Source organism: Carassius gibelio, chromosome B4 (genome assembly GCF_023724105.1).
Source record: "Carassius gibelio isolate Cgi1373 ecotype wild population from Czech Republic chromosome B4, carGib1.2-hapl.c, whole genome shotgun sequence".
Lineage (NCBI taxonomy): Eukaryota > Metazoa > Chordata > Actinopteri > Cypriniformes > Cyprinidae > Carassius > Carassius gibelio.
This window is the reverse complement of record NC_068399.1, coordinates 23,427,819-23,452,475: the sequence shown is the minus strand read 5'-3', so window position 1 is coordinate 23,452,475 and position 24,657 is coordinate 23,427,819. Positions and strand designations below refer to the sequence as shown.

Genomic DNA, 24,657 nt, shown 5'->3' with positions numbered 1-24,657 from the left:
CACACAAGCCAACGAACATGAGTGTGTTCATTCCTTAATTGTCTGTTTGTCTTGCCTGCATATGTGGAAGATATTTCCTTCACATCTACAAGTGAGATAATGAGATACCCTCATAGGTTAGAGTTTAATCTTCGCAATACCCGCAGAGAATCGCTAGCGCACTCTCCCAGCATGCCTCAGAGTCATGCTGCCTAACTGACTAATGTTATGTTTAAATACTTAAGTCAATTCGATTTATCCAGACACGGGACTTGCTAATCCAGAGGGAAATTGTATTGCTCAAAGGCTGCTCTTTCTTAACTCACGAGATGTAATTGGGTTCTAATCAGGCGTGACGTGAAGTTTCCAGTTATAAATGTTTTAGTCCACACTAAAAGTGAAAATGCTGCATAAGACAAAAGTCTCAGTCAGTCAAGAAATATTAAGATTATGGACCAATGAGATTTCATGGTGGGCGGGGCTACCCAGCGACACATCACATGTCATAGGTCAGGACAAAAAATACGATTTACATGGAAGTGAAAGCTGTTATTACTTGATTTGTTTAAATATTAGGTTTCTCTCATAAATGTCTCCTAAAATTTCTTAGGAGATACAAGAACAGAATCAAAACAGATAATTTTCATATAATGTTTCATACAATTTTACAATTTTTTCACAACACTGTGAAAAAAGAAGTACACTTGAGCATACTTTTATTAAGAGACCTTAATATACTTTAGAACATATTTATGTGCAAACTCAATGCAATGTTTTCAGACACTTAATTGCATGTTAATAAACAATTGAAAGAAAATTGTAAAAAAAAAAAAAAAAAAAATTACATTAATTGCAATTAGCTGAATTTTTAGAGTGTGTTTTATCCACTTGAGTAGCACTAACAGTATATATAGTACATCTTCATATGTAAACCTCTGTTTGCTGTCAATTTCGGTCTTGGAGAGGCAATTGAGACTAGGAATATAGTGTGTCCAAACTGTCCAAACATTTTCATTTTTGGCTGAACTTGTGTATTTTCTTTAATGAGAATGAGTCTCACTCCACATCAGATAATGTGAATGCTGAAGTGAATCACTTATAACTTAAAAGCACCTGGCACAAAAGAAAGTGAGATGCAGCTTTCAGCAGTAAATAGCTAGTCATTCTACCTTTTTTATTGCTAAATGATTTCTTTTTATTGGCACTCAGCGGTGTTTTTTTGTGAAATAATGGAAAAGAGAGTGTTTTTTTTTGTTCCTTGTTCTGCTTTCACCCCATTCCTAAGTGCTTTTTCCTCTTGAATCAAAAGAGAAGATGGTTTCAGAGGCAGCGAATGAGTCGTGCTACAGCTTCTGCCCACTCACTGCTGAAGGAGAGAGAGAGAGAGAGAAACAGACAGAGGGAAGAAGCAGCGAACGCATCAAAGAGGGATATTAAGCCATTCAATGGCTTTGTAATCCTCCAGCAGACAGGTTTTCCATAATCAGTTTTGAAAAATCAATACGTCAAAGGGCAAATCGACCTACAGGTTTCGTTTGAGAAGAAAAAGCAGAGCATGCCTTTGTTTATTCATTTGTTTCCAAAGCTAACGTTTTAATATGCTGCATCAGAGGTGACTCTCAGTTCATTGAATCGTGAATCGATAGGAAACCACTCGATGAAACCACTAAATGAATCACTCTCAGATTTATCCATTCCTCAGTGACTCTTTTATATAATAAACTACAATACAAGGAGCATTTCTAACAAAAACGAACACCTGCTGGCTGCTTGGAGGCGTTTTACTGCAGTCTTTTATTTTGCATTTCTCTGAACTGAAACCTTCTTCGGTTTTATTCGGGCTCAGACAGCGGTGAGCACCAATGAAAGGGGCGTTTCTGAGTTGATTGCCCCTTACCTGTAGGGATCAACCTTTTCTGAACATATGCATGTACAAAGAGAGTTAATTATAGGAAACTGAGGTGGGGGGGGGGGGCAATGTATTATCTGTGCTCGTTGATGTCCATTATGAGCGAGTGTGCGCGTGTGCGTCTTGTTATTGTCCACTCACTTGCGTCATTGCCTGGCCTGTTATCATGTGCCAGTTGGACTCGCTGATCAGAATTCACTTAAAATGCAACGCTAATGTGTATACACACAGCCTCCGTGACTGTGTTACCATGACGAGAGAAGAGAGAGATGTTCACTGCAGGGAAGGAGGGGAGAAGAAAAAAAAAATATTGCCAGTTGATATGATAGAGATGAAAACGCTACTTTTTAAAGCAGGCACCCTAATAGCATCCATTAGATGACAATTAGACTAGCTGTAAAAAGTCTTCAAAAGCCATTTAGTCATTTGTTTTGGCACATGACAATATACTGTATGTCCATAAAAAAGTAAATTAAATTAAAATGTTAATTACCTCAACCTGAAATGCACGTACAAATATATGTGTAGTGAATGTTAATTTCAAAGATAAAAACATACTTGCTAGTGCATGCAGGTTCATAGGATAAAACTTGCCAGTGTTTATTGTACATTACATGGGTTTATGAAAATGTGCACCACTGAAGTATTCACATGCTTATGAGAAGATCCAGAACGTTCCACTCTGTTAAATTAACTGCCTAAAAAAAACCCAGAGGCAAAGCGAGCCAGATTGCAGCAAACACTTTTACAATTTATCATATTTTAACTGTTTTACAACATTTGAAAACAGTATACATGAATATTCACAAAAACACGACGCCATGTTTCCATTCAGATGAAGAGATAAACATTGTTATAATACATATCTGTGAATTTAAATAATCTTCATGCATTTTGTTTTGCAGAATTAAACATGAGAACATAGTGGCGTTGGAGGACATCTATGAAAGCTCCAATCACCTCTACCTAATAATGCAGCTGTGAGTATGTTCGACACGTACACAGTTACCCACAATGCACAATGTGCTCATGACTTCCTGTTCATTCTATGGACATTTTAACAAATAAATACCCAGTTAAGATGTTGTGGAAACCATGATACTATTTTTTTCAGGATTCCTTGATGAATATGTATTTCATTTATTTGAAACAGAAATCTTTTGAAATATCAAATGTCTTTACTGTCCCTTTTGATGGCGTCTGTGGTCCATGATTTCCAGCCATTTCAGAACTGAGTGAACTATGACTTTAACATACACTAATACCGCCCACATCGTCTTCTCCTTATCAGTATTCAGCAACCCAGTATTCGTTAACTCATTTCCAATGCGAAGAGGTTAGCCCATCATAACGGAGGTCATTTACATACTGAAGTCTTAAAAGTACAGTTACAAAAAAGGCCTGTTTGAGTGAAAGGGTCAAAGAGAAGGTGGAAAGTGATAATGTAAAACTAAATTACCTCAAGAAATCTTGACAGACAGCTCTGTTGCTCATCTTTATGTAATCTTCAGACATTTCTACGCTTAAAAACGCTGTATTTTGTGTTTTTACTCTTTGATTAAACAGCAGTTGACAGTCTGACCTCTTGCTCAAGTATTAAAGTGACTTCTGTACCGTCCTTCACTTCAGCTCTGTTTCGATGAGCTTAATGTTCTGACACATGAATGCACAAAAAATGAATCTGTAAAGCGGTAAGAAAAAAGGATGACATGGTGGGCCACGGCCCAGATCACAATGAACTGGAAGATGAAGAATGTGGATCTGGATAGAGAGGAAGAGAGAGGGTGGCATTCTGGTGAGTTGGCTGAGTGCTGCTGTATGCTTGCTGACGTAGAAGCATTGCGTAACATCGGTGATGGGTAGCAGAATGTGCATGTCTGTCCAGCACTGCAATAACACACACACACACATCCACAGTTGACTTAATATAAGGGGAGCATATAGTGTGTGTATCATATGCATTTCATTTCTTGCTATTAAATAAATAAAGACTGAAAAAACAATTTATGTGTTTTCAGAGCATGTTCAATTTTGTTATGTGCAATGCATGTTAGCTAGTGAAATGGCATTAAAAAAGTATAAATAAAATTAATATTTTAATTCATGCATCAAAAGTGTCATTAAATGATGTTGTGAAAGATTCCCATTTCAAATAAATGCTGTTCTTTTCAGTATCAGTTTCCACAAAAATAGCACAACTGCACAAAAGCAAAAGCAAAAGCAGCACAACCTTTTTTCAGCACTGACAATCAGATATGGTTTTTGAGAAGCAAATCAGAATATTAGACTGATTTCTAAAGGATCATGTGACACTGCATCCCAGGAAGAAATTGCATTTTAAAATATATACAATAAGAAAACATTTATTCTAAATTATAAAAATAATATTTGAGATTAATATTGTTTTTGCTGTGTTTGTGATGAAATAAATGAAGACATGGTGAATATAAACTTTTATTAAGTATATTTCCAAGTTATACATTAGATATTCTGTTTAAATTTGTATATTATTTGAGCTAAATAAAGTCATTTTAGGTGTTACATTGTCATATGAACTGTACAATTAGATACAACCTAACACAGAAATGGTTCATTGTTAACGTGCATATTAGTTACATCTTGTGAGTATTTTAACACTTCCATTGTAAGTGCTTAACTGTAACTCAGCTTTTAATTATTTATTTATTAAGTAAAAGAGGCATGAATTCAAATAGTTTTTTGTGCTGATCAACATAATGCTATAGATTAACTTGACTTGTATTGATCCTGGAATAATCTTCACATAGAGGTCATTTATGATGTTGCTTCCCTGTGGATAGTGTATTCGAAAACTCAAATGATTGTGTCCATATATGTAAATAAGAAAAGTGAGTGCATGGACAACAGTACTTTATCCATCGGGAATTGACATGATCGTGGAAAGTGGTTTCTATGACAGGTGGTTGCAGGCGAGGGGTTGCTGACGTCAGCCAAAAGGAAATTCAGTTCAGGGACGGAGCCTGTTATTACATTTTCATGAGAGATTACGAAGACAACAGCATAAACGGGGTCAATTCTGATTTCATTTCAACTTTAAATGCTGATGATGTGGAGACGAGAGGGAAGTTAGGCGGATTAGAGGAAACAAACATTTATTTTCCGTCCTCATCTCGCCCCTGGAAACCGCATTAGAATTTGAATTCCAGAGTGTTAATTTGATAGTTGGCCAGGAGCCTGCCCCTCTTTTCCCTGTTAATAGATCGTGCCGAGTGTGTGTGTGTGTGTTACTGAGAGAAACATGAAGAACATTTTGGCATATGGTGTTGAGATGAATATTTAAACAGTACCAATCTGCTTTCTGTATGATCTCACAGATGCCGTTTAGAAACTATTTTCATAATTCACTCTTCACATAAGTGTGTGTGCAAGTGTGATTCAATCAGATATGGACTGTGTTCTTCATGCATGTTAGATCCTGAGGCACTGCTGCACAGTATGACACGATTTACGGCAGTGGAACGAGATAAATGAGGACTATATGAGGACAGAGAGAAAGGGACGGCCCAAGGGTGTCTGCACACTGCAGCAGAGAGCGCTGTAAATCCATTGACTACAACTGAAATGGTGCATCATGAGGATGTAAAGAAGGAGTGTTCAATTAAAGTCCAAAAGGTCTCTATGGTTTCCTTCCCTGCAAAGGTCCATATAATCATAACTCTCACTGGCAGGAGTCAATAAGGCTTGGAAATGAAATAAGCAGTGTGCACTGAAGGAATATTTATTGTGAATTGTAAGACTGGCCACAGGAGTGCTTTGTAAAAATAAGAAATAATCCTACATGCACTCTTAAAAATAAAGGTTCCAATAGGCATCCTTTTTGCAAAGATATTGTAGAACCACCATTTTTGGTTGCCCAAAGAACCTTTTAGAGAACAGTTCTTAAAAGAAGGAGATAAAAAAGAGAACATTTAATAGTCCGAAGAACCTGTTTCCATTATAAAGAAACGTTTTGTCATATGGAAAGTTCTTTATATAACCATCAATGCAAAAAAATAATTTTATTTTTAAGAGTGCAGTCAAAATGGTCTCCAAAACTGCTGCTTCATCCAGTATAAACTTGAAAAGGTGCAAATGTGCATTTGCTACCTTAAGGGGCCATTTCTAATGGGTAGATCAACTTGATTTTCTTCAGAAACTGGTTTTCATGGACAATTTTGCACATTAATGTTTGTTTCAACTGCGGCCTACATATAGATCAAAACAAAAGATAAATTAGGCTGCACAAAAATGTTAAGAGTTATATAATGTATATTTTGTGTGCCTATATGCATCAATGGGCAATGCATCCATTTTTTAAGTCAATCACTATAAAGACTATGTACAAAAGCGAGTGTATCTCCATCCAGAAGGGGGTGCTATAGTCTTAGTAGTTTGAAAACAACCCCTACTCAGACCACGCCAAGTCCATCCTCCGACTTTTAATAAGCAGCATTAATGTGCTCTGAAAAGCTGCACGTCTACACTCTCCAGCTTTGAGCTTACATTTGCCTAATTGCATGTAGTAGAGTTTTCATTTACATAAAAATGACTAGCTAATGCAGGAGTAGGAGATCAAGAGGCCAAACGTCATTGAGTTCTTTGCCGAGGCTCCATTGTGTGATGGCTTGGTCTCTGCACTTACAAGGACGAGATAAAGTCTTTCCCCCCCGTGTATTCAGATCAGTTGCACTGTGATGGGTTTCTCTGATCCGAGTCGACAAGCAGCACCCCCTACAGGGGAGTTCACATCAATTACAGCCCTGCAATTGTGCTGTATATTAGGACACACATTTCTGCTAGTATTTTTCATATGTAACTAAACATTTAAATGTATATTTTAATATGGAATTTGTTTTTTTAGTGGTCTCTCTGCTCTTTGTTGTGGTCTTTCTCTCATTTTCTGTCTATTTGCAGTGTGTCTGGTGGCGAGTTGTTCGACCGGATCGTGGAGAAAGGTTTCTACACGGAGAAAGATGCCAGTACGCTTATCAGACAAGTACTAGATGCTGTAAACTACCTCCACAGTATGGGAATCGTACACAGAGATCTAAAGGTGAACGAAACACACCCACATTCACAGTTCAGTTCTGGTTTGATACGTTTGATTTCAATACGAGTGCCTTTTCTCTCTTCAGCCAGAGAATCTGCTATATTTCAACCCTCAAGATGGCTCAAAGATCATGATTAGTGATTTCGGTTTGTCTAAGATGGAGGGGACAGGTGATGTCATGTCCACAGCCTGCGGAACGCCGGGATACGTGGGTAAGGGTTTAGAAAGAAAGACTGATTGAGATCTTTGTGATTTTTGTCTATTGTAGATGTTCATATACTGTATATACAAATGTGTATATTTTAGCTATTTAGGAGTGACTGCATGGGATGCATGTGTCGGTTCATTTATGTGCGCCCTGTATCTGCACTTGAAGCTTATTCTTATCTCATACTGACAGAACTGCCCCAGAGTCGCCTGCTTTTCCCCTGCGATTAGAGCGACTGCTACATTCTTGAGCCAACATGGCTGTTTGTGATGCTGTATGTGAAATAAACACACAGCTGGATACAATATTCAGTTTAGAAAATATTGAATTAGAAAGGTAACTCTTATATTATGTGGTCAGATATTTTGCTATTAAAATCGATGTTACTTAATGCAGTTTTAACAAATTAAACCTTATTGTAAAGCATTACCCATTAAACAAGCTTAAGAAATGTCCGAAACTCATTTCACTAGTAAATGTAGTAACTGTAAAGTCAAAATGAATAAGATCATGATTGAAATATCTCGTCTTGTAGTTCCTTCACACTCCGTAACTAAACCATATAAAGTCACCATGGTTTGAATCTCAGTAGTGTTGAGTTTCCTACTTGCCTCTTCATGCATGTGTGTTTAAGGCAGACTTTACGGGCAAGTTTCCATGGTAACGGTGTTTAAACGGCACTGTGGCAGCTATAAAATGAGTCTGCAACCAGTTGCATCCTGGACCAGGGTCAGACACTGCTGTGTGTGAGCTTTCTCCTCAATGGAAACACTAGAACTGAATGAGAGCAGCACGCAGGCATGCATTCAGTGTGTGTTTGTATGAGTGTGTGCGTCTGGAATGCCTTCTTTTTGTCTTTAAATGGTAACAACCTCACACCAAGCTCTTCCAATCAAATTTAAGGATCGTCCGCTGTCACCGTTTTCCTCATTTTTCTCGCTATTTTTGCCTCACCGTCTTTCTCATGCACACACATCTCTTTAGTAAACACTTCAGATGTGATGATGGGATTATATTGATCATAGCCTCAAAATAGCCCATCTTGGAAAACTTCCATTCCTGCAGTCCTGAGACTGTTTAGTTTTCATAGGGAGATGAACTGAAGCAGGTTTTGTTTGCACATCCCTGAATTAAACTGTAAAAGAAGCTCACATGACCTAATGCGGTATGTATGTATGTGTTTGTGCCACAACACTTTCTAATTAGCATGACTAAAAATAAATTCATGCTTCAGAATATAAAGTCAGAATTGAAAGATATTCACAAATTGCAAAATATATAATATATATAAAATATATAAAACTGTTTTCAGAATTGCGAAATGTAAATACTTAATATTAATAAATTCATGTTTTTAGTTTGTTTTATTATTAAATTTGTGTAATATTTTATCATTATGTGTTTGAATTTGTTGTAGTCATCATACCTGAGATTTTATCCTTTCAATGTTACAGTATCAGTATATATACATATATCTACTCAGTGTTTATGTATTTACTCTGAAGATCATTTGAAATAATTTAAATTAAACCGTTATTTGACTAGTACATTAGAAATGATATTTAGTCACACAGTGGACTGAATCAGAGTTTTGATTTTATGCAGTGAATCCTCTAAACTAATTTACAGAAATGAACCAAACCTGCCAGCTTAAGTGAAGTTTACCTACTGACTTTTATACCAGAACACGGTCAAATTCTTGAGTGGAATTTATTAACTTGATTGCAAAATTAAAAATTAAATTCACAATGTAGGTCAATACCAGTTAAATAACAGTAAATGTATTATGAATACTTAATACATAACACAACCCTAATTTTCATCCTTGTATTTTGTTTCAGATATTTACATTTTTTTCTAATATATTGCCCTTGTAAATAGCTTCAATGCAGCTCATTTTTTCAAGGAGTAGCTTCTCTTTAGTTGAAGTGTTTTATGAATTATGCATCGCTCGTAGCCAAGCAAGCTACAGGTTCAAAGTGTCTTTCTCATCTCTGCTACCTGTGTGTGTTTTTAAGAGCTGTTTTTTTAAAAGGTCACAGTTTCTATAATTTCTGATGGAAATGTGCCTGTTTCATTTCAAGGGCTTTTCGAAACGCAGCTTCCATGAGTAACAGAAAAGTCCGTCATGCAAACACAATAGGCGACTCTGAGATACGTTGAAGCTCTAAACCACAGAACCAAAGCTTTTGTGTCGTGAGTGAAAGCTGGTTTCCTGAAGGGAGTGAGAAAAAGTCTAGAGGCAGAAAATGGAGAAAAAACAGAATAAATTCTAAGGACTCAGGAGCCTCAACTTCCTGGAGAATAACAGGATTATGAGTATGTGAGGGTGCGTGAAGGTGTGCGTCTCAAAAAGATGGTGAATTGAGTACCCCTTCATGATTTTCATGGTTGTCTGCTTTCCCAGACTCCTGCAATCATATATATAATATACAAACAAAAACATGTTCAAGACATTGATTTTATATAGTTGCAGATGGCAGATGGGAGTGATATGATTTGTCTCAATCTGACCTGATCTGATTCTTTCTCTCTTCTCAGCTCCAGAGGTTCTCGCTCAGAAGCCATACAGTAAAGCTGTGGACTGCTGGTCTATCGGGGTCATTGCCTACATCCTGTGAGTACCCACAATGCCACACTCATCCTTTCATTTATAAGCGGAGGAAACCTTCAGCTAAGGTTTGAATGAATCTTTCAGAAGAAGAAAACGTTTGCAGTGTCACTGGACCACGGAGTAAATGACCTATCTCTCCAGATGAGCTACAGATGTTGTGCCCCACTTTACTCAGGCTCCTTATATGGGCTTATTGTTGTGGTGCAGTTTGACTAAGTTCATAAAACAGAAGAGAGAGAGTAAATATTTCAGATGTTGATGTTAATGGAAGTTTTCTGGACTTTCTCTGGTTTCTCAGCAGATGGGAATGCTTTCTTACCAATAAACACTGCGGTGTTACCATGGTACATGATGATGGTATGAGATGATAATGCCATGATACTGACATAAATTTTTTATATAACATGTTTTTTTTACTTAACAGGGCAGGGCGATTTGGCAAAAAAAGATTTAAATATTTACATTATATTATAATGCTTTTATATTAAAATCGTTATCATTTGGTAGTTTTTCACTAAATGAACACAACAGATATTTAGATTTTAAACAATATAACAATTGATAAACAACAGGATTTTCAAATTTTTCTCCATATTTCCCATATATTTGGCTATATTATAGTACATACACTTTAATATCTAAAAAACATGGTTAAAAATAGCATTTATCCAAACTAAGATATAAGAAAACATTTTAATTATATAAAAAAATACCATGTGGACTTCATGAACATTTTTGAGTGATGACTCGCTCCCGGAATCGAATCATGTGGAACAGACGGTTTGAACTGATTCAAGAAGAAGAATCTTACTGGCTCTAACTTAAAGAGTCTATAGTATGAAATAATATGACATTTCTTAATATAATTTTACAAGCTATTAAAAAGCCTATAAATGGAATATTCCTCACACTAAAAGTACACTCACCCAAAAACAAATCATTGCGATACCACTGTGATATTTTCATTTCACCTTCTTTTTCTCCCTCTGTATATTTTCTTCTATTTCTTAGTGTGGGAATGTTCATTAGGATACTGAGAGTGTGTCATAAAAGCTGTACATTTCACATGAGCTGTGGCCATCTGTGCTTCTCTGTCTGTGAATTAGCATTTTACTGAGCGGAGACAAATCAACATAAAAACAAGTGCCTCATCACCTTCTCATATCTTAGTATGATGCAGTTCTCTGTTCTCTGACATCTGAGTCAATTGTCTTTTGTTTTGGTCTTTGGATCCCGGCTGCTCTGGGACGGCTCCTGCGCCAACACAAACACTCACACTGTCTGTCAACAAACTGCTGAAGCTGTCCTTCCCATCACTCCCACTTACAGCTGTCCTGATCCCAAATATTCACATGTTTATGGTTGAGTTTGTTTACTTCTGCACAGGTTAACGTTAACTTACTTTTGAAATTTTGAAGTAATTTCTAACCCCCATAATGTAATATGTGATTAAAAAAAAAGTTCAGCCAAAAATGTACATTTACTAAAAAGGTACTCTCTCATGCCTTCCAAGATGTAGGTGAGAAATGCAGCATTATTTCACTTGCTCACCAATGGATCCTCTGCAGTGAATGGGTGCCGTCAGAATCCAAATAACATCTTGTGAATTGAAAAGCTGCATGTTTGTACAAAATAAATCCATCAAGACATTTTAACTTCAAACTTTCAGCTAAAATACAAATCATCTAGCCATAATACTGCTTTCTCCTGATCTCACCTGAATCAGGTGAGAAATATGCACAGATCAAGCACCATTTACAATCAAAAAACTGATTTAAATAAATATATCAGTGGATTTTGATGTGGGATGTTTTTATCTGCTGTTTAATACATTTTTTTTTTTAGAAACTATGGTTTTAAACAAGAAGAAAAAAAATGTAGGACAGGACTTTATCCATTAGGAATTGATTGGATCATGAAAAGTGGTCTCTAAATGAAAAAGTGCTGGATGGGAGATGTTGTTTTTGTGAGTGAAGCATTTTATTACATCTTGATTCAGTAAGACCTGATTTTTTACCATTGATTTTATGTTGACTTAAGCTAAGTTTGTATATGTACATGCTAACTAAAACCAAAACTATGATTTGACTATTAAAAGCTAAATTAAATGATGTAAAGCTGAAATAAACTAACAACTTAAAGATCTTAAATATAAAATTAAGTTGACTTATCTGGCAACTTAATTTTAAGTTGAAGTTCTAAAATGACTAAAACTGAAGCTAAATATTTGTAAAAAAATAAAAATAAATGAAAGTTGACAAAAATCACTTTTAAAAAATGAAAATCTAAAAATTAAAGCCAATTCAGAATATTAATATGTATATAAATAATACTAAAAGAACTATTTACACACAAGGGCCTCTGCCCGTCCTCTTCCTTGGAGCCAGCTGTCCGCTAGAGCTTGGAGTCAGATCTCATGGATGGATGGCCTCCTCTCAGGTGTGAATATTACAGTGACAGCCGGCCGAAACCATAGCTAATTCTCTTAGCGTCTGATTAGCTAACCCAACGAGAAGAGAGAAAAACACAAAGCTAATGGGGTCGAAATCAGGCAGAAAATTACCATCCCTTTCTCCCCCACTGCCTCTGTTCCCCATGAGGAAAGGTATTTTAATGGCTTTGATGATGGGAGGAGAAAAACATTCCAAGAGATGTGTTGAGGAAATTTGATTTACATTGATCAGGTTTAATCAGCTGATTTCCAGCCCATGGGGTTTATTTACTCTTACTTACGAAGCCTACTGTTTACTGTCGAATCAAGGTGTGAGCTGACGTGTTTTTAGAGGATAACAGTGATAATCTAAACTCTAAAGGGATCATTCACTCACAAGTGAGAATCTGGCATTATTCAGGACTAATCTCCAAAATAAGTACATAAAAGTAGCCCTTATGATTCTAGCATTATATTACTAGTGTTTTGTACAATATAGCTTCAATATAGCTTATGGGAAAAACTTAAAATAAATATAAAGCTTTCATTTTTGACATTTGGGAGCTTGACAAAGTGGATTCCATTTTCATTGTATGCAAAAGAGCAACAAGTAAATTCTTCATGAACAGAGGAAAACAGTCACGACAAAATATAAACTTTTCAGGTAACCTGTCCCTTTAAATATCAGTAGCATATAAGAACTACTGATGATGTTACATATTTAAGGTTGTGGGTTGGATTCCACACATACTTGCTTACATATTTCCACACTTTGAATGAGCTGTATGAATGGAAATGATACAATATACTTTTGTTTTCTTACAGATTGTGTGGTTACCCTCCGTTTTATGATGAGAATGACTCCAAACTCTTTGAGCAGATCCTGAAAGCAGACTATGAGTTCGATGCGCCGTACTGGGATGATATATCTGATTCAGGTATATTCACTCTGGGAATATAATATATATATATGTGTAGATAAGAAGCACATGGTGCTAATGGTCTGGTTTTATAGGTGTTTAATCTATAACACACACACTTACTCATCTATCAGTAACTGCACATGCTGCTAGTAAGAGAGGAAAAATGTTTTACAGGAAAGTCTGAGCTCCGGCTCTGGCATTCAGTAAACACCACGGGCATTAGCTCTATGAAATCCTTCCAACCTACAAATCAGGGAACTGTGAATGAATCCAAATGTTGTTGTCAGTCTTTCCACTGATAAACCCAAACGCTTATCTCCCCAACAGGATGAATGTGGCTGCACAATGTAGTTCAATGGGTCTAAGCTACTGAACATTAATGTTTAACTTTTATATCTTTTTTATTTAATGCACAGCGAAAGACTTCATCAGCTGTTTGATGGAAAAGGACCCAACCAAGCGATACACATGTGAACAGTCCCTTCGACATCCCTGGTAAGTCAGTCCTGATTAATAACAATAAATAATAATAAACCGTTCTTGTTACAAATAATTTAGTACATTAGTTGAGCTGTAAAAAAAAAATATATATTTTTTGACAGGAACAAGTAGGTCTCTGCAGATCATTGTTCCTTATGATTTACTTTTATTTTGTTGGACTGTCTTTCAGGTCCTCAAAGACACTTAAACCGTACAAGAGCAATTCAACTGTGACCTCATAAACAGCATTTAGAGACTAAATTATTAGTGCAGCATTTCATTGGTATTCGATTGAGATGCTGTCTGCGTCAGCCGGGGATTGCGTGTACGTTCTGAGTATCAGGCTGAATTCTGTCTCTCTATTATCATGCACCAAGATCTCTCTCAAGGGCAGGAGGAAAGCTACTGAATAAACGCTAGCCAATTAAGGCACTGCGCTTAATCTCACATTATGTATTCCAAAGCGCTAATCGGCAATTAGCACATCCACTACTGGCACCTTTAACAAGCCTTTACCAAACACTTGAGTCTGAAAAACTAGAGGACAGATCAGAAGAATCGAACACCATAGGGAATTGACACACTTTAGAGTAAATCAAAGTGCTTTTTGAGAGGGGAGGACAAAGTGAAGAGGTGAAGAAGGGTGCAAAGTTTAAACTTTGTTGTTTTGCTTTTCAGGATCGCAGGAGACACTGCTCTCTGCAAGAACATCCATGAGTCTGTCAGTCGACAGATGCGCAAAAACTTTGCAAAAAGCAAATGGAGAGTGAGTACAAGTGACATTGTGAATAAGGCCAGGCAACCTTATACAAGGAGAGTAAAATTTTTAAACACAAAATTGAGCTTGTGTCTCTAATCTAGAATTGTCGTCTCTCCACATTTCAGCAAGCCTTCAACGCCACCGCCGTGGTTCGCCACATGAGGAGACTGCAGTTGGGCAGCAGCATGGGGAGCAGCATGGACCAATCAAACAACGCCAACCAGAACCGCATACTGAACGCCAACCAGAATCCAAACCTACCACCGAACACCACACCAAACTCCACTGCTGCACTTACCCAAAATCACAAAGCTGCTCCCAACGCAAACGCCGTTCTCATTAATGATGTGGCCACAGCAACCACCTCTATGACACGCAAAGACTGTAAGTATTAGTCATATATCATATTAATCAACATGAATATTGCAAGAATGTGAACGCACTTTTAAAAGTTCCTTAGGCCTATTTTAGACCTGCTCCTGTCAAGAATTGGGGAGTATAAGTGTGCTATATGTATAATGGCAAAAAATGGGGCTGTTTGTTTAATTTTTGCATTTAAGTTCATATGTCTGTTTCAGTGAATAATTTTAATCATTTGTTCACATTCAGTGTTTAGTATTATTTTTCAATCAGTACACATTTTTTATGTTTAGAATGAGATAAACATTTTTATATTTTGTTTTAATTTTAAATGTAATGTTATTTTGTAGCACTTTGCTATGTGGTAAAATTTTTTGATCAGTTTTTATTTTTAAATATTACTAGTATTTAAATTATATTAGATTAGATTAGATTAGATTAGTGACCCTGTTCATGTCAAAACTCAAAAATGTCACATGGTATTGTTTTACTAAAAATGAGAAATGTTATACAAAATGTGGAAAAAATATTATTTATAGCCATATTACTTTTCAATGTTGTGGTAAAACTAAGTTTTAATAGTTTTAACTTTATTAGCGACCGTCAAAATGATGGCTCTTTTAACTTTTCAAAAAATGAAAAAAACATTATTAATCCATTTAAAACCAAATATAAATATTCAGATATTCAATAAATATTCATATGTAGAATAGCATCTAGAATAGCTGAAAAATGTTAAATTAGATATATTTTCTGCTATAATCGCCTAACCCTAGTTCTAACTTAAATGCATAAATGCACTAACCGATTTATTTGCATTTGTAGGTACTGCCTCTCCCCACACTTCCTGTTCCCTGGCATCAGCTGCTTCCTCCTCTGCCTCAGGGGCGGAGCCCTGCAGGCCACTCCCTCCCTCAGTTGCGTCGGTGAGCACAGTGCTAACTGGGACCAAGTGACGCCAGGTTCTGCGGGGAGAGAGCTGGGAGGCCACTGCCCTGTGAGCCCCGCCCCTCAGCCCGCTCCCTGCCCTGCCGCCCAATAAGGCAGAGGACTGACCCATCACCATAGCAACCACCGTGAGGCTCAAAACACTGCGTGCACCTAACGCACTCCTGCCATTTAACCTCCAGGCCACTAGAGGGTGCAATGCATGCAGCGGCAGGAGTCAGAGATTTCCAGCAGAAGGCTTCCATTTTGAGAAGTGAATTTGTGTGGCTGGATAGAACTGTGATGTCTTTGCTATGAATGTGCTACGAACCTCTCCAGCCATGAAAAAAAAAAAAAAAAAAACGAACGAAGAGCGCAGAGGTTTAGGTGCGAAAGCGTGTGCATGATCATGTCCGCACTTATTGGAGGACAGCGCCAATGTCAAATGATTCTTCTTACTATATTGTAACATGTCTAGCTCTTCCCTCTTACCCTCTTTTCCCTCTTTACTTTCTCTATCTACTCACGATTTATTGTATTTCTCTTTAGCTACCATTTTGATCTTTTGGGGCTTTCCAATGATGTGTCACGCTGACCTGCAGAAGTGCTTTTAATAATCACGTTAGACTGTTTTGCGACATTTTTGGAGTCGAGACTTCTGTTTGCACATTAATATGAGAGAACAGGTAGCGCAATTGCTAGCGTTTTACGAGGTGGGAGATTATTGATTTGTGACCTTGCCATCGGGTTTTAGCATGGGGAAGTTCAAGATATCTGTTAAAACATGCAATATGTTTGATTGTTATCTTACCTTACTGGATTTTTTTTTAAGCAGAGAGAAAAACTGCTTGATCCTGTTACTCTCTGCTTCAAACTTTACTTTAAATAAACACAGGCAGTCAGTGTTAGTTATTGAATATAGTATAACTGTTAATACGCAACACAAATCTCCCGAAAAAGCCATGGCAGCATCTTTCTATGCCCAGTGTACGAGTTCTCAGGGAATTCCGCAGCTGCACTGGGCAACATACTGATGGTATCTTTAGTAACGTCTCCATGGTTTGAGATTGTCTCATCCAGCTGGAATAAAGTCAAAAATATCGATTAGGATGATAGACAGTTGTTTATCTCTCACAACGATTGTATTACAATTTGATCATGCGGGAAAACTGATATGTTATGCTACGTTCACGCCGTTTCGGAATTAGCCTACCGTGATTACAAACTCCTGATAGAGAGCAAAAGTCGGGTTCTGGAAGTAAGTCCCATCAGTTTTCTCAATTGGAGATTTGTTTTTTAACCATAACTTATAAGCCTTTAATCACCTACTGTGAGCTACGAGATTGTTTATCAGTGGTATATGTTTTTTTTTTTTTTTTTTACATTTATCGATTGCATTATTTCAGCGTTTTTTAATAATAATAATGTTCAACAGTGGGAGTCCTAGTGAAAAACTACATTGCCCATGATTCAGAAAAAAAAAAACCCTACACTCCCATGAACCACTAATGCTAATGACTGATGTAATCTCCCTACACTTTTAAACTACTTAAATATTTTTTTTGTGTGTGTGTATATATATATATATATATATATATATATAAGTGCTGGTCAAATTAATGCATTATCACATTAACACATTAATTGATAAATGCAGACAATTATTTTATCATGCGTTGACGCAGTTTTTTATTACGAAAATCCGTTGCACGCTGACTCTGAATACACATACAGACAAATCATGGGTCACAGGTGGGGATGATCCCGATCAAATTATTTAGGCTAAGCATCAACATTCACAAACCACTGTCCACTGTTATTTTTAACAGAAAAGAATGCAACGAGCTTGTATTATTCTGAATCATATGGGACGTGGTAACACGAGTCACAATATATTGCTTTACAGATCTATCGCTTTTGCCGCTCAGAAATATTCACACAGTCATGCAGCAAGTAGGCCTAAGAGAAGATCTGCACTCTGGTGTGGTTAGTGTTTACACTCACTGATCTATATATAACTGAACCACGCTCTTGCCCACCTCTTCCAACCGAGCCAGGGATTGCTAAACATGGCCATCACACTAGTCAAATGAACCAGGCTTTGGGGTCAAACGCACTCCGGCACAGTTAAGATTGCCTGGTGTGAGCACCCCCCTATTATTCTCCCACACACGAGTCTCTATCTGCCCATCAAATGTTGGTCCCGTGATAATGCAGGTCTCTAATAGGAAGGTGCCTGTTATAATGTTATGATCGAGGCTCTGGACTCTGTGCATAACTTGTTTTTCTTTAACAAACTATAAAATATTTCTATAAAAATGTCAATGTCCTGGCAGTGACAGATAGCTTGTTTTATATTTAATTTAAAGTTGATATTTAGGCTACAATAAATATTTTAACTGCTACTATGTAAAAGGAACACTGCTGTAAAAAGCATCTTATTTGTTTAAAGTGTTTGCAAACCAAATTTTATTACACTTTTGTTCATATAGCAGTACTTTTAAATGAAAAAAAGTGCACAATACACTACTTTTGAATGCATTATTAGTTTTGTGCATAATGTGATTAATCCCAGACAATAATGCAATTAATCGAGATTTTTTTAAAAATGTAATCGTTGCCCAGCACTAATATTTATATTAGCATATATTATTGTGTATATTTTGCAATACACAATCACACACATCTTTAAATAAATATTTGTATATTTATTTGATGTTTTTAATTTGTTGTTTGTAGTGCTTCATGGGATAGTAGTTCTTTCCCTCATTAGAGATATTTTCTCTGATTTTCAAATACTTCAAATCAAAGTTTATAATGTTGTGAGTTACCTAGTTTCTGGTTGGTTTGGTTAATGGCTTATAACTCTTAGACGGGGAAAATGAATGGAAAGAATACTTCCGGATCCAAGTCTACTGATAATAGAGTGCAATAGTGGCCGCCCACTTTACACGTTGGAAACAAGTTAGGATACCTGTTACTATTTCTGCAACTATTTGTGATTCTAGTGGAATATAAATTTCGCTTTAAAAGGCAGTTTTGTATGTATACTGCTTAATCTTTCTATTTGATGTCATTTTATTATAGCCAGCATATCATGGTGTGCTTTCTTCGCTCTTCCTGATTTTGCAAAAAAGTGGCTATTTAACATGGCTGTTAAGTATTTTGCAGTAAAGTCATCATTATGCATTTACATGTTGCGTAATTCTGACTGAACGCGAACGCAGCATAACTTTCAGTAACTGTAAACATCTTTTTCTGTATGACTCAAAAGTGTCTGAATTTATAGCATTGGTTTAAGGGCTAAGTTAAGATTTTTACACATCCTTATTCATGGGTGACTGCTCTTCTGTCCCCGAACAGCTCTGCTTATTATGTCCTGTCGGGTTTTTAAAGTGACTGATGTCTTCTTTGCCCTTTATGGTTTGTTAATATCACAGGAGGGAACCTTGTCTACAGACAAGATTTAGGAGTGTGTGACATTTTCCAAAGTGCCATCGAAAATCTTCATGCATTTCTTATTAGTTTCATCCTGAATGTTTGTTTCGGTGTGGGGGGCGCTTTACCGTGAGGGGTTTGAGCTAATGGGTTTATTTTTCAGTCGGGTCATGCATGCACCATTTTGTCTTCATTTTCACACTTGAGAGGAGTTCGTAATCTCACAACCGAGATGAGCTGCAAAGCTTTTCACAAAACTGGGGCGACGTTATGATTTTGTATGTCATGAAAGCTGCTTTCTTTGAGAGTGAACCATACTGCACATTTCTGTTTAATTCAGAGCAGTTTATGCTGTAAGCATGAGGTGTTTGATAAGTAACAGTTGTTTAAATGAATGTTGAGCTCTTTTGATAGTATTTGTGGCGTAATGTTGATTACCACAGGAAATCATTTCAATTTGTCTCTTAGTTTGTAAGAAAAAAAGCCATCTGTATAGAAAGGCATATAAAGACACTATGGGTTTTCTTAAAGCACCTCTATTAATTTCTGTTATTTGAGTTAGTTAACTGTCCTAGGCTTATAATTTGATGTTATCTACATATTTTGTCATTGTAAACAGTACCTTTGTGCATACTGTATGAAATTTGCCAGATTTGTTTTATTTTTGAAACTGAATGTAACTTTTCAAACAAGGTCAGGAAGCAATTTTTACAACTAGTCTCATTCTTTGAAAACTGTGCATGAAAAGCATTTGATGTAGTAACAATTTTTACTTAGAAATTGCTAGTAAATTTCACAAAAAAATTCTAAAGAAATGGCAAGTAAAACATTGCATTTAAATTTTAAAGTAGAAAGCCTGAAATTAGTATTTTATCTTTTCTGTAATACATATTCCAGTTATCTTGAAAAAAAAAAAAAAATACAAGTGCAGTGTTAACATTTATTTCATTGCCATTTCTTGGCCCTGTGGACTTTGATTGTAAGTGCATTACTATAAATGTCATTTTGCTTGTTTTTATAAACTAAGGACAACTAGAGATGATTTTCTGTGGTAACAGGGCTTAACATTTTTGGCTTGAGTGTTCATGTAGTCTGTGTTTGTAAGTGTCACTTTCTTCTGTGTGTATTTATGGTTGTAAAATGCAGGAAATTTGTCTGATATGCTGATTTTGATTTTTTTTAAACCCTCATTAGGATATGCAGAAAAAGTATAAACCAAAATATGGGGGTGTTTTGAACGAAGATAAATAAACCTATATACAGTTAACGGCACTGCAAGCCAAACATAATTGTATTTTAAATCTATTAACTTACTATAGTAATGCAATTCAGTAAATACATGCACAGATGTGGCATGGGTCACACACAAACACACCCTGATCAGTCAGTGAGTGCAGTGAAGGTCACAGAGGTACACTTCGATTACAGCATCACTATGGTCTGTCTGTGTCCAGAGCAAATCACTCTGTGTGTCCAAAGGCTTTGTAAATAGACTGTGATTGTGTCGTGTCTGTCATGTTGTCCCTGAGGAGATGTCAGTGTGTCCGTTGCGTGTCTCATCTCATTCTCTTAACACTGCCTTTCTCTGCAGTTATCAGCCACACTTGACTGTAATTCACACAGATGTATATTCACAAATCTGTCTCTCGTTCAATGTCGTACGTTTCGAGAAAACCACGTTTCTATTGTACAAATTTTCCACGTGCAACATGATGAATATTTAACGTCCTTCTCCGGACGAATCGTTTCCTGATGCTTTCTTTTCTTTTCTTTTTTTACCAACTCAGGCGTCACTTTTGCCTCTTATGATGAAAAAGCTGTGACTGACAAGTGTCTGTGCTACCCAGTGACTGTGCAGTTTTAATCTTCTTTGCAAATTAAAAGAAAGAGAAAAAACCTTGCAACTGCATCGAATGATTTTATAAAGAACTGCGAGCATGTTAAATGCGCTTTCCGATTCAACCGATTGTTTGCGTATTTTCAGACGTCCTCACCGTGTAACTATATGTATGAAGAAATATGTCTATATCTATATGAATATATATTTAAAAAAATGCAACTCTGATAATGCAGGCCTTGTGATCTCTGCATCTCTGACACAACCTGTCTGAAATAAAAGTTGCCCAGTGAAATGTGAATTATATACTCATATGCATGTGACAATGATGATCATATTTTGGGAGTGGCATACGAATACTAACTTTACTGTGACGTGATCTTCTGTTGATATGGGGCTTGTATATCCAATGCCTTTGACAATCATCTGCACATATCAGAGTTTTTATTCTGTGCTGTAAAGCAATGGGAAATTAATTACTGTTTTTTTCCTTTCTTTTTCTTTCCTTTTTCCTTAAATAAATCCTAAATGATCATGATTTGTATTTTATGGCTTGATAAGGATCTCAGTATCTCTCTGACCCCTATTTAGCCTTTGTGTGTTTTCTGCCGTTGGTTTGGATCCAGTGTAAGTGGTCTTTCATTAGCGGTCAGTGGAGCTGGACGTTGCCGGTCTCCCACCAGCTCAGAGCTTCAGGCGATGCCTGCTGTTACGGACTCAAAACAGACTGGAAAGAGAGCATGTGAAAACCATCCAGCCGTGCGTGACCGCGTACGACCCCGGGCATCTGTGTGTGTGTGTGTGTGTCTGGCCAACATGTTAGACATTAGCCGTGTCAAGGAGGCATCGGTGAAAATGCAGCTTGCTTGCCAAATTACTCGATATTCAAAAAGTACAGGTTGTCTGCCGGCTTAGCAGACATTACACACACACACACACACACACACACACTCAGTATAACTACAATATAATAAGACTGTGTGTATATACAGTGTTGTATATTCAGAAAAATGAATAAAATGCAACATTTAAACTACCAAATGCCACGTAAACTTCACTATGTGTTAAAAATATTGAGAGAGAAACACACTCACCTTTGCAGTTCCCCTCACAATTGATTCACAGTCACAACTGAACCTTACTTTGATAAACATTGACCAATAAGCTATATATACTGCACATACACTCATTAACAGCTCTGAACGATTCACTGACTGAGCAAGTTTGATTCAAATTGGTACCTGTGAGTCACTTTGACCAACTATTTAACAAAGAACCGGTTCAAAAGAGTCATTTGTTAGAGAATCGAGTATCAGGGCTCACACTGTGTTTGTAAGTCTATATACACATTAAGAATACACTGCAAAATGATATTTTCTTCAACTTTTTGCCTTGTTTTCTAAACATTCTTGAATCATATTACTTTTTTGCTTAAATTAAGATAAATATCTCCCAACTAAGAAAAATATTCAAAATAAGATTTTTTTTCTTGCCCATAATAGTTTTCTTGTTTGGATGTTCAACTGTCTTCTCCAAAATTTACAACTGTACTTCAAAATGGAATTATGTGAGAAGTTAAATTATTGGTACATAAGTATAATGCATTTAGCTGATGCTTTTATTAATCTACAATGCCATATTTCTAAGACAACTAGATTAGGAAAAGGAGAAATGCAAAGAAGAAAAATAAGTTTCTCTTTTATATTTTTCTCTTCACTCACCATCACCAGATGCAGTCAAACCCTTAATGCTGCAGACCTGACCATGCAGGAACCCACTTTCATTTTACACATCGATATCCGAAACATCTTAAAATAGAAGCTGAGATTTCCCCGGAGGACAGCACACATTGTTTTCCCCCTCATGCTGTTGCAAGGAGCAGCAGAGTTTCCCTGTCATTATCCTCTTAAAATAAATGACTTCTAACTGCATCGCCTCGAGAGCCAGTGTCAGTGTGCTCTGCAACATGTGACCCGCTCTCTATCCAACCTAACAGTGGGAAATTATGAGTCACGATAATGTTAGTTTGCTAAGCCACAAAAGTCTTCATCTTTTTTGTTTGAATCATGCTGAAGGGCATTTCAGCGGATGCTGGGGGTACAAATGAAGAAACTTTCCCAGAATAGTGGCACACATAACAGAAAACAGAGCATTACGTGCACTCACATACACACACCAGGCTATTAAGACATCTCAGAAATCCAGCAGGTGATAGAAACAAAAACCTGAGCCATTAGATGGCATCTCTGGCTCTTTGTTTGACCAACATGAGCGCACAAACAAACCTACCTGGTCTTTCATATGGTCTCAAAAGCTAACTTTATCAGTACAACCAAACTAATCAACCAAAATGTTGGAATTTCTCAAATCAACAACACCTCAAATGCAGTTCAATTAGCATGAAAGCATATTGACTCACCAATGATGTTCACTTAAACATAGACCGGTTATTTTTCATCTGAAATCTGCCAGTCTATGAATGAATGTATTTTCGATGAAAGCATGACAAGGGTGTTTAAAAGAAATCCCTTTGCGGCCATCTTGGCAACACCCCCAATGCTCATTATTTTCTAGGACAGCTGCTACCTGCTAGCTGCATTCTGAAATGTTCAAAACTGTTGGCCTGGCATGTTCCAAGCCAGAAATAAAAAGTGTAAAACATTTAATTTTTTGTATTTACATATGCACATATATGATGTCCTCCTCATATTCTCCTTTGATTAACACACATCCCATTTGAAGCAAATGTTTTTTTCTTCAATTTTGCAAAAACAACAGAAAACACTTAAAGAAAAATACCACAAGCCCAGGTAAGAAATATGTTCCAAAAGAATTTGCTCACAATTATACTAAGTTTTATTAACTACATGCTTTCTAAATGTACAAAACATCCTTTTTAAAACATTAAAAAAAAAATTTATTCTTGGTTATGTAAATGTTAAATGAGCTGAATGATTAAAACTCATGAAGTGAATTCAGGATTTAAAAAAAGAATATCTATTTGCCAATGGGCTTCAAAAAAATAAAAATAAAATAAATCTAAACGTTATTCCATATTTTCACACTCTTCTTACAAGACAAAAATACTTAGGATGACTGCTCTAACTGAAAGGCAATTTAAGGTCTTAATTTGTAGAAGGGCTAATTAAGACTTTTAAGACCATCAGAAACCCTGCATAAATGTTAAAAGAGCATTTCCTTAAATTTTCTTAAAATTGAATCGATGTTGCCATCTTGCAACAGAATGTGATCTAACATAGAGATGCAATGTTAGAGACCAAAACCATAAGATTGTCGTCAGTTAGTCTATTTCTGTGGTGTCCATCATCAGCTCCTGCTATCAGCCTCTTAGTTCCTGCTGTTTGATCACATCTGCAGCTCAAAGACTTTGATAACAGACTCAGACTGTGGTGAAAGTGGACAAACGCCAGTCTGGTATGTTTTGTAGTGGGATCAGCTGAGGTTAATGTTTATGGGAGGACTGGTTAGTGTTTGCTTGGGTTGGAGTGAGATTGAACCGTCTTAGATCTATACGCTCTGCTTTGTCAGCATGATAATGTTTTGTGTAGCAGCAGTCCCACAAAGTTCAATATTAGCTCACAGTGAGTCATTTGATTGATTTAGAAAGTCTACAGCTAACTGGTGAAATCAAAGCGATTGTCTTCTTAAAAGAGAGGATGCAGGCGCTTTTACTCTGCACATGCGATATGTCTCTGCAGGATC

General features: G+C 36.6%; 1 protein-coding gene across 1 annotated transcript in view; it reads left to right on the top strand.

Moving 5' to 3' along the window:
- The window catches only part of camk1da (calcium/calmodulin-dependent protein kinase 1Da), a 53,471-nt gene extending 31,999 nt beyond the window's left edge, over positions 1-21,472 (top strand). The window contains exons 3-11 of the mRNA XM_052554396.1: positions 2,794-2,868; positions 6,821-6,959; positions 7,042-7,168; positions 9,706-9,781; positions 13,035-13,147; positions 13,549-13,627; positions 14,291-14,378; positions 14,498-14,756; positions 15,558-21,472. Of these exons, the coding sequence (XP_052410356.1) occupies positions 2,794-2,868; positions 6,821-6,959; positions 7,042-7,168; positions 9,706-9,781; positions 13,035-13,147; positions 13,549-13,627; positions 14,291-14,378; positions 14,498-14,756; positions 15,558-15,688 (1,087 nt within the window). The 3' untranslated portion in view covers positions 15,689-21,472. The remainder of the gene's footprint in view (positions 1-2,793; positions 2,869-6,820; positions 6,960-7,041; positions 7,169-9,705; positions 9,782-13,034; positions 13,148-13,548; positions 13,628-14,290; positions 14,379-14,497; positions 14,757-15,557) is intronic.
- Positions 21,473-24,657: the final 3,185 nt, after the last annotated feature.